The following is a 9,659-nucleotide window of genomic DNA, read 5'->3' on the forward strand; positions in this document are numbered from 1 at the left end:
CAACAAGGGGGCTCTTGCGCTGCAGGCCCCTTCAGCAGCTCATAGGACTCTCTGGTGTGGGACCCCCTCTCCATCCGATTGCTGAAGGGCAGCTATAGGGATGCAGACCCCTGGAACTACCCACTGGGGAGCCCCAAGTCCCAGACTTCCTGGGTATAGATAAAGCCTCACCAAGAGGGTGCCACCTATAGACCTTTAAAATTATAGTCAGTGGATTTTTTTAAAATTTATTCTTTGCAATAAATTTGGGTTTTGTGTTTACACTGCTTGTGAGGGAAGGGTTGTTGGTTTTATCGAACATCTCAGTGATTCATTTAGTCTTTCCCAGATAGTCTGAGTGGGGGCTTGAGCCGAGGTGAAATAACCCAAAATTGAACCCAGCCTTTGTTACTGCTGACAGGTGCTCAGCAAAAGGGTTACACTGAGAAGTTAGGTGGGGATCAGTCTGTCTCCTGGTCAGAAGGACTGGTGGACTCCAGGGCTTGGTGGGACACAGAGCTTTTTCACCTCTCTGGCTGCAACCCCTTTCTTTCACAGCACAGCTCTTTGTTACAAAAGACACAAGTTGAAGGAAATATTTTACAGAGAAGGTTTTACCGTGATAGAAGCTACTGTATTTTAATTGTTTAAGACAAAGCCACTATACATTTTTTCAATTAACAGGTTTATCCTTACATGTAAGAAGTCTTATAGAAACCCATACATTAATGCCAAACAGAAACACAGCAGCAAAGGGGCCTGTGCTCTTGCAAAGCTGCTATTCTGTGGGGTTGGATGATGATAGTTAAGGTTGTTAAGAGAGGTGAGGGGCTGGAGCAGCAGGAGATGTTGTGGGGCAGAACTGAGAAGCAATTGTAGAGCTGGGTGGGCTTTTGTGCCTAGCCCTCTTCAGACCAGTTACAGGCCCCCTGCTCCAGTTCTCCACTCACTGGCGGCCCAAAATGGGAGGTTTCACAAACATCTGACTGCTGAGATGTGAGGCCTGTTCTTGTGTGTCGTCCCAAATGAGAGGCTCTCAGGACCTCAAACACCTGTGCCTAGGAACACACAATGCATATCAGTCGCATACTAAGCTGGAGTCAACCTCTTCTCTGTGTGTCACCCATCCCCTCAGCTGAGAATAAGGCCAAGGTCCTTGACCCACTTTTACAAAGCTCAGCCTTCTGAGAGCAGAGAGCAGTGCAACCCCACAGCCCCTTACCCTCTTGCCCCCACAACACACTCCAATTTCCTCATCCCCTCCCCATAGCTGGTCTTACCTCCTGGTCCCATTCTTCTACTTCCCTCACCCCCTACTCTTCTTCCTGGCCCACCACATCCCACTCTCACTGATCCCCGACCCCTCACCTCTGCGCCCTCCAGAGCTAGCAGCCCAGGCCACTGAAGGTTCCAATCCGGTCCAGCTTTAGTCCGAAACAGCCCCTGGGATTTGTCTTCCATGCTCGCTCACCAGACAAAGTCCACTTGCGTTTGGCCAGTGTCTGGCGCCAAAGGGAGAGCCAGAAAGTGTTTGCTCCAGATGGGAGAAAGGGTGGAGCTGAGGGAAGCAACTGAGGTCCAAAACTTGACCCCTCCCTGACATCATCTTCAGCCAGCATGGATTCGGGATCTTGCAGCAGCAGCTGAGAGAGCAGTTTCTGAGAAAGGGAGACAGGCAGAGATAGACTGATAACCAGAGTGCCCTATCCTACTCTGCTTCACCTCCCTGTGGCCCTCCGTCAGGATTCCCTACCCCAACACTGAGCTCTAGGAACAACACTGCCCCACAGTGCCCATCCACTGACCCAAACCATCTTCTAACACAACCAGTTTGAGATCTGTCTGCCCTACCTGGACACAGAAGAATCAAAGGCTCAAAACACACAGCTCCTGTACATATTCAGTGACTTTAAGCTTGAAGACAGATAGCGTTGGGGAAACTGTCCAGTCAGCTGCCCTGCCCCTGAGACACGCCCCCCCACCATAAGAGATGTCCAGACCACACAGTAGCAGGGCAAGCACCCCACTTCATCATTATCCTACCTTCAAGAGATTCCCCCTACTACCATGGAGAAGAGACTTCAGTCTTCAATTGTTGACATTTTTACTGAGGCTGAGGGCAGGAATTTATTGGTGCCGCTTGGGCAGGAGGGAAGGGGGCATACCATAGTTCTTGTTTTTACCACAGGGAATATTGTGTGGGTGCTTACTTGGCACCTACTCTTTCCCCCAAATAAAGATAAGGTTCTGTCAGATGTAGAGGCACTATTGAAAGAAGCATTCCTTATCTGTAAAGTTAATTTTTTTGGGTAGAGTTTTTGGGAGTTTTTTTCCTACTCCAACCACTTGGGATGTGCTGGGTGAACCACAAAAGTCAGGAACCTCTGATAATCTCTGACTGCTGGAAGGCCCCTGCCATGGGATGTGCTGGGTCTGTCAGGATCTGAGGCCCCAAGGTCTGAACTATTTCTGATCAGTCAAGCTCCAGAAAATAGCTGCAGCAGGTATTCCACCATAGCCCTAGTTCAGGCTGGAACTGGACAAGCTAAATTGTACAAAGTCACCGTTAGTTCAGAGCAGGTGTGTTCACAAGGAACTGCTTTAAAATAGCTTTGGTCCTCTACATTGACACTGTAGCTTATCTTGCAATAGTTTTCCTATGTGAACAATCCCAATTTAATTGCCCCAAATGTCATGCAGTGGTAGCTTGGAGAGCAGGCAGGACAGGAGACCCTCTAGCTAAGGGGAAGCTAGAGAGAGACCTGAAAAGTGCAGGCAGCCTTTTCAGGCACCTGCAGAGAAAGGTCAATAGGGCCAGGAGGGCTGAAAGAGCACTTTGTTGGATTTAGGGAAGGGTCCTCCACTTTGTGTATGTGGACAACACACCTTGAAGAACTCCAGTTACTGGTAAGTAGTTTTGTTTTAGTAGCACCAATGCCAAGCAGCAGAGAGAAACACACACACAGGCAGGGTGGCACCTTAGAAACTGATTCAGAGGGGCATGAGCTTCTGTAGACAACAATCTACTTCACTGTGGGTCTGTCTTACAACACCCCCAAGGGGAAAAGAGTGGACCTTGAATCCCTAATGGTGTACAGGCCCTCATCTATCTGAAAACAGTTCCAGAAATTTGAAAGAATGGTCTTGCACAGTAGCTGGGAACCTCCTTTGTTCTGACTACAGGAGTCTGATTTCCCAAGCTAGGCATTACAACTAGAAACCAATGGACATGACTGGTAACAGTTGCATCCAAGGCCCCCTGAAAGCCTGTTTTGGCTACTGGCTGCCCCTCAGTGATTAATGACACCAAACTGTCCCTTGTCAGGAGCAAGTCTGCAGTTATGTCATAGATTCAGAAGTCATGAGGGGTCAGGGAAGCTTGGTAGTTGGCAATCCTGAGTCAGAGACTCCTGGGAGAGTAGGACCCCTCACCAAATTGGTCCATCTTCAATTTCCTTTGTCCACAACATTCTTGCTCACTTCTGTGACCACCAGGGAAGGATGGGGATGAGTGTACAGGTACTCAGTGCCCATGGAAGTGATGTATTTTTTGTCTGCCCTCCTAAAAGTGACGATTTTTGCTTATGTCTGGTATATCATCTTAGCTGGGTCTGTGATCAGCTCATTGATGAGCAAGGCCGGTCCCAGGGATTGCCCAGGGAGGGCAATCTCTCTGACACCTCCTCTGTAGAAATTTTCAGGGCACTTGGAAATCCCCAGTGTCCTATGAGAGTTGGGTGTTAGATGAATGGAAGCCATGCCTGGACAGAAGAGCTCCTTTGACTCTCTGGTTTCTTCTACAAAGAGTAAACATATCTGGTGCCTCAGGGATGACTCCAAGCTTGGGCTCTGAAGGAAGAGAGTCTTTCTGAATCCAGAGGGAGCTGTTGAAACCTCCAGCGCCAGACTGCCATCCTAGCACCAATGGGCAATTCATTGGCCACTAAGTTGACACAGTTTGTGGCTGATCAGTACAGCCTTTACATGTGCAGTGGCAGCATGGGAGGCAGTAGTTCTCTGATACGTGAAAGAGATCTCGAGTGGCATGCTGAACAAATGGTATTTGCTAGTGCTGAAGACAGGGCCTATACCAGAGGAGGTGGAAAGCCCAAGATTTGGTGCCAGGCCTGGCACTTTTGCTTAAAGACTTTACTGTAACTGGTAAGTATATTTCTACCCGGAGAGAGGAAGCTGTTTGCTGTTGAGAGACAAGAGCAGCCACTCAGTGAAACAGGGGAGTTCCAGTTAAGGTGGGCCCCAGGAAAGCAAACCTGGGAGCATTGACAACATTCTGGAGCTCCAGAATAAGATGCAGAGGGGAAAAGTGTCCTGAGCTCAAGTGCAAGTCCTTCAGTGGCCTGGGGTGCTAGCTGTGAAGGGGTCCGAGGTGAAGGGTATGGGGGATCAGAGATCAGCAAGAGTGGGATGGGATGGGTCAAAAAGGAGAGATGACCACGTGACATTTCTAACGATATGAAGGAGAGCTATCCAACTTGTGGCCTACTGGCCAAATGCAGCCTACAAGGGATTAAATTGCAGTCTGCAGGTTCCTGCCCAGGCACAAGCTTCTCACACCACTCTGGCTGCTGCTACTACTGGGGCTCCCCCTTCCCTGCTTCATCTTCCTGCTCTGGCCCCTGCCATTGCGGACAGGACAGGGTGTCCTGTAGGGCCCAGGGAGTCTGTGGCCACTCAGAAGTTGGAGAGCCCTGATACGAAGTGTCAATCTTCTCTGTCTCTATATTTTTTTTTAATGTGTTCCTTTTGCCAAACTCAGACCACCCTACATGCTCTACTCTACTCCAGAACAGCACAAAGCAGTTGGAGCTTACAGGCCTATTAAAGCTGCTGTAAGATCAGTTTGTTTAATCAGAGCAGACTAAATGCCTGAAGTATGCACCCTGTTTTTACTTCCTCCTTGCCCCCAAATTCCCTGAGCCCTTCACATGCCCAATGCTGTGCACCTACACTGCACTCCCCATTGGTAGAATGAAAGCCTTTGCTCCCACCCCATGGCTTTTACCTTCTCCTGGGCTCCCTGTCGGGCAACAAGATGCAATGGCAAGCCGTTATTTTTCATAACTGAAAATTTGCCTTGAAGAATTGTTCCCTTCCAAAATGGCCACCATGTCCTTGCTTTTACTTGCTAAAGCCACATAATGCCCTCACTGAAGAAGGTAACCCCTTAACCTGTGGGGCTGTAAAAATATTGAATCCCACCTCTCAAACTGACCACCAACCGTGGGTGGGTACGGGTAGATTAAGTCCGGCTGAAAACAATGGAGGATTGGTAGCTATCCTGAAACAAGGCATGTCACCATGAATTGCTCTATATTGGAAATATCAAGACTATGAAGTCCTGGCCCTGAGAGATGAGAAGAGGTCCCATGTTGGTATGATACATTCCTGGAGTGAACCATTTCATTCATTTTAAATTTTAAACTAATTAACAGATTTGCTTGTAGAATTCTTGGTAAACTCCGTACTTGAAGTACTCTGATGCTGGTGATGTAGGTTGTGTTATTCATACATACCAAAGAGGCTGAAAAAAAATAGAGAACACACAGCTGAGAACACACAAACAGGACTGGAGCTTCCTGGGCCATTGAGTACAGTCCATTGCATTTGTAGGCCAGTGTAATCCCAAGGAAACTCCAACATCATCACTTCAGAGCCTCTTACACAACTACAAGGAACCACATCTGAAATGGCAATACACCTTACAACATGCCATAGGTAAAAAGCAAGGAAGAGAAAGGCCCTGCCAGGATTCTGTTGCTTCATCACAGGGAAGTATTTAATATATTCTTGGGGACAAGGAACACTTTAGCCAGAAAACTCTGGATTTCCTTGCACCAGCAGAAGCAGCACAGCCCAGTCCCAAACCCACAGCCTCAGAAAAAGCTGACACCCTTCCCAACTCCATCCCAAAGACCCCAGTAGAATTCATGGGCCGGGGGAGGCAGGAATTCCTTCCTGGCCATAACTGGTGATCAGTAAAGCCCTGAGACCTGAGTTTACCAGACAGCTCCCTCACTACAGAGTTACCTTTATAGCCCAGCCTGAGAACCACATTGACATGACTCCACATCATACCCACATCTTGGTGACTTGTCTTATCCTTTCCATAAACATATCCAGTTCAGTCTTACACGGATGCATGTTCATTGCTTTCACTGTTTTGCTTGAAAGACCGTTCCAAAACCCCATCTGTCTGACAGAACTTTTCTCACTTCCAAACTAAATGTATCTATAGCCAGTTTGTAGCCATTTGCTCTTGTGCCTATGTTTCTCAGTCTAAGAAACTCATACCTTCCCTAATATTCACCCCACCTGCATAGGAGTGAGCAGATTTCCCTTCTCATTCTGTTTTGCTAAGCTAAACAAACCAAGTTCCTTTACTCTTTTTTCATAAGAAAAGACTTGTCCCCTTAATTTTCATGGCCCTTCTTTGAATCTGTTCAAGTAAATCTTTCATAGACACTGGTGACCAGAACTACACAGTGTTCTAAATGGGGTTCTACCTATGCCTTATCCAAAGGTACCAGTATTTCCTTGCCCCTCTGGATATACTCCTCTTAATGCACCCTAGGATTGCATTGGCTTTTTTTTTTTTTTTTACAGCAGCATCACACTTAGGGCTCATGGTCATCTTCACCTTCAATTTCCTTAGGTCACTCTCTTCCTCAGCTATATCCAGTCTATGCACTCCCAACTTATAGCTGAAAAGTCCTTGTCATTGCTCCCTTATTTCATGACTTTGCATTTGATACTATTAAACTTTATTCCATTTCTCATGCTCCATTTTTACAAGGTCTAAGGGTGTAGGTAAATATACATTTTAGCCACTTGAAGAGGGCTGGATGGGAGGAGAGGGGTGCTGCTGCTTGGGAGCTTTGCAACCTCTGTTATTCTGTAACTGTTATGTCTACATAATCCTGTAGTGATACAACTAAGCTGAACTACCCTAACTTTGACTCTGGTTTAATAGGTTTAAAGTTGGAGCAGATTTGCTTATACATCACAACACAGAATTGTTGTAGCCCAGATGAAGAATCTTCCAAAGGAAAATTCTTTTGTAAGTCCAGAGAAAGATTTGAGAAATCAAAGCCAAATGGGGGAAGAGCCAGCAAAAGAAATCCAACAATTTGTTGACAGTCATGACATGCAGAGCTTCTTCAGTATGACCAAGGCTGTGTAAGGACCAAGCTCTTGTGGACTCACCCTGCTTAGATCTGAAGATGGCAATACACTCCTCAAAGACTGCTAGAAGGAGCATGACCAAAAGTTCCTGAACTGAGAGTCAATGGGGACTGATAAAACCATCAAATCCATCTTGTAGCATTCAGTAAGGGAAGCTCTTGCCAGCCCACCCACCTCTGAGTAAGTCCACTGGGTCATAAAACAGATGAAGCATAACAAAGCTTCTGGCCCTGCTGGCATACCAGCTGAGGTCTTCAAAGTTGGTGGGGACTGTGGAGGATTCCATGCTGGCCTCCTCCATCCAAACCTCGTAAGCAGGTTTTTTCCCCCCTTTCTTTGCCATTGTCTCCACACCTGTCAATCAAACTGGGCTATGTAAGGGAAGACAGGTAACAGGATGGGGACTTTAGTTCCCTATTGACTTAGGAATGACCTCCTAATTGGGAGGGGAGGCAGAGCCACTGTCCCTCTGCCTGGTAATCACTGATGCATTTCAAATTGATTGGCTGACAGCCAAAATCTGCTGGCCTTTATGGGATCAGGTAGATGATGTTAGAAGGTCAATATAACCTAAGACTGCCTAGGAGGAAGGGGGACAGCCATGATGAAAACACTGAGAGCAGCTGACCATCTGCAGCTGTCTCTCTCTCTCTCTCAACACATGGACACACTATGAATGGCCCGCCTCCAGAGGAAAGCTCTATCAGCCTCTGGATGATACTTGTGAGTAAGCTACTTGAATTCTAACTAAATATATAGCTTGCAGCAACTCACATGCATGATCAAAGGCTACCCAGCCACCCTGTTTGCTCTAAGGTATTTCTCTGATATTGCTTTATCCCAGGGGTAGGCAATCTTTTTTGGCCGGAGTGCTGAAAAAACCATGTCTACCATGGAAGGTGCCAGAGTGCCAACATGCCAGAGCCCGGAGCAGCTGTTTGCAGCCTCCCAGCTGTAGCTGGCCCATAGAGCCTGGTCTGCTTGCAGCAGGGCTTGGAGCCTCCCAGCCACCTGCTGGGAGCAGCCTGGGCTTTGTGACTGGCAACAGCTGCTTAGAGCCTGGGCTGGCGGTGGTGTGCCAAGCAAAATGGCTTTGTGTGCCATGCTTGGCACATGTGCCGGGGGTTGCTGACCCTTGCTCTATCCTGTACCCTACTCCAAGCCTACAATTGTGACAGGTGTGGTTTGTGTCTGAGCTGTCCTACATTCCTAGCATTCTTTTTAGGTGGTGCGGACTAACGTATCCTTCATGGTTCCTGGAAGAGATTTGCAGGAAAGCCCCTGGGCATTGGGGAAAAAATGGTCCAACATGCGAGTAGGAATTTGCTGTTACCTGCTTTTAAGACTCCCCAGTGATGCCACTTCCAGCTGGTAGTTATACCCCTCATAGCCCACCTGTTACCAACTTCCCTGTTTTATGTGGTCTGATTTGGAGGGTGCAGGAGTGGGAAAAAGCAGATAGGAGATGTAGTGAAGTTTATCCAGGCTGCTGTCCTGCCTGACATAAACATCACCAAGCCAGGCTCCTTCAGTTACTACCCTCTCAAAAAAAAACAAGAAAAAAAATCACTATCTTTGGTAGAGGTGCCCCATTTAGTAGCTTTCAGAATATGGAAGTGGGCAGCAAGGATGGCTTGGATAGGATGATCTTGCTTCAGGAAAAGGGTTGGACTAGATGATCTCTGCAATTCCCTTCCAGCCCTACCTTGCTATAATTCTATAAGCCACCTCTTCACCTCCCCCTTCCAAAGCATCCCATAAAACCAGGAGAAACACACAACTTATAAATATTAGAAAATCAGGACATGAATGACTCTAAAAAAGGTATAAGTAAGGCCATGCATTCTACTCAACACTTGCCACAAAGCCTTAAAATTTGCCCTTTCCCCCCACTTCTGGGACCCACAAACAGCCTACAAGGCTAAGCACTGCCCTGAAGCTCAGCAGAGACAGTGGAGGACAGTGCTGGGGAGAATAAGGAAGCCTTATGTGTGTAAAACCCTCTGATCCCTGCTCTGAGGAACTGCATTCCCACGGAGATTGTATTCCTATACCCCACAGTCCACATGGTTGTCTACTGTTGGCAGCAGGAAGCAGAGACAGAGGACTCTGTAAGAGCAAGGGGAAGTGACAGGCACAAAAACACAAGAGACAGGAAATAGAGCAATTTAGAAACAGCCAGAGGAAAGCCACCGGTAGGCAGAGGATAAAAGAAGTGAAGGACACAGGTACTGTGACTCCCTAAGTTTGTGCACGGTTAATAATAATTATATGCTAAATATGCTAATTAATTCATAATGGAGTTTAGTGCATAGCTGTGCTGTTATAACTTGGCTCACTACTGTTCTGTGCTGACCGCATAGAGCTGGTGCTGGGTGAAACATTTCATAGATTTCATAGACATCAGGGCTGGAAGGGACCTCGGGAGATCATCGAGTCCAGCCCCCTGCCCAAAGGGCAGGAAGTCAGCTGGGGTC

At 47.4% G+C, this 9,659-nt stretch overlaps 1 protein-coding gene across 1 annotated transcript in view; it reads right to left on the reverse strand.

The window, feature by feature from the left end:
• Positions 1–310: 310 nt before the first annotated feature.
• The window catches only part of LOC109319415 (C-type natriuretic peptide 2-like), an 11,079-nt gene continuing 1,730 nt past the window's right edge, over positions 311–9,659 (reverse strand). The window contains exons 2-3 of the mRNA XM_019548952.1: positions 1,348–1,637; positions 311–1,037 (exon numbers count right to left, since the gene is read on the reverse strand). Coding sequence (XP_019404497.1) covers positions 1,365–1,637 — 273 coding nt within the window. The 3' untranslated portion in view covers positions 311–1,037; positions 1,348–1,364. The remainder of the gene's footprint in view (positions 1,038–1,347; positions 1,638–9,659) is intronic.

This window comes from Crocodylus porosus, unplaced genomic scaffold, assembly GCF_001723895.1.
Source record: "Crocodylus porosus isolate Cpor-Errol unplaced genomic scaffold, CroPor_comp1, whole genome shotgun sequence".
Lineage (NCBI taxonomy): Eukaryota > Metazoa > Chordata > Crocodylia > Crocodylidae > Crocodylus > Crocodylus porosus.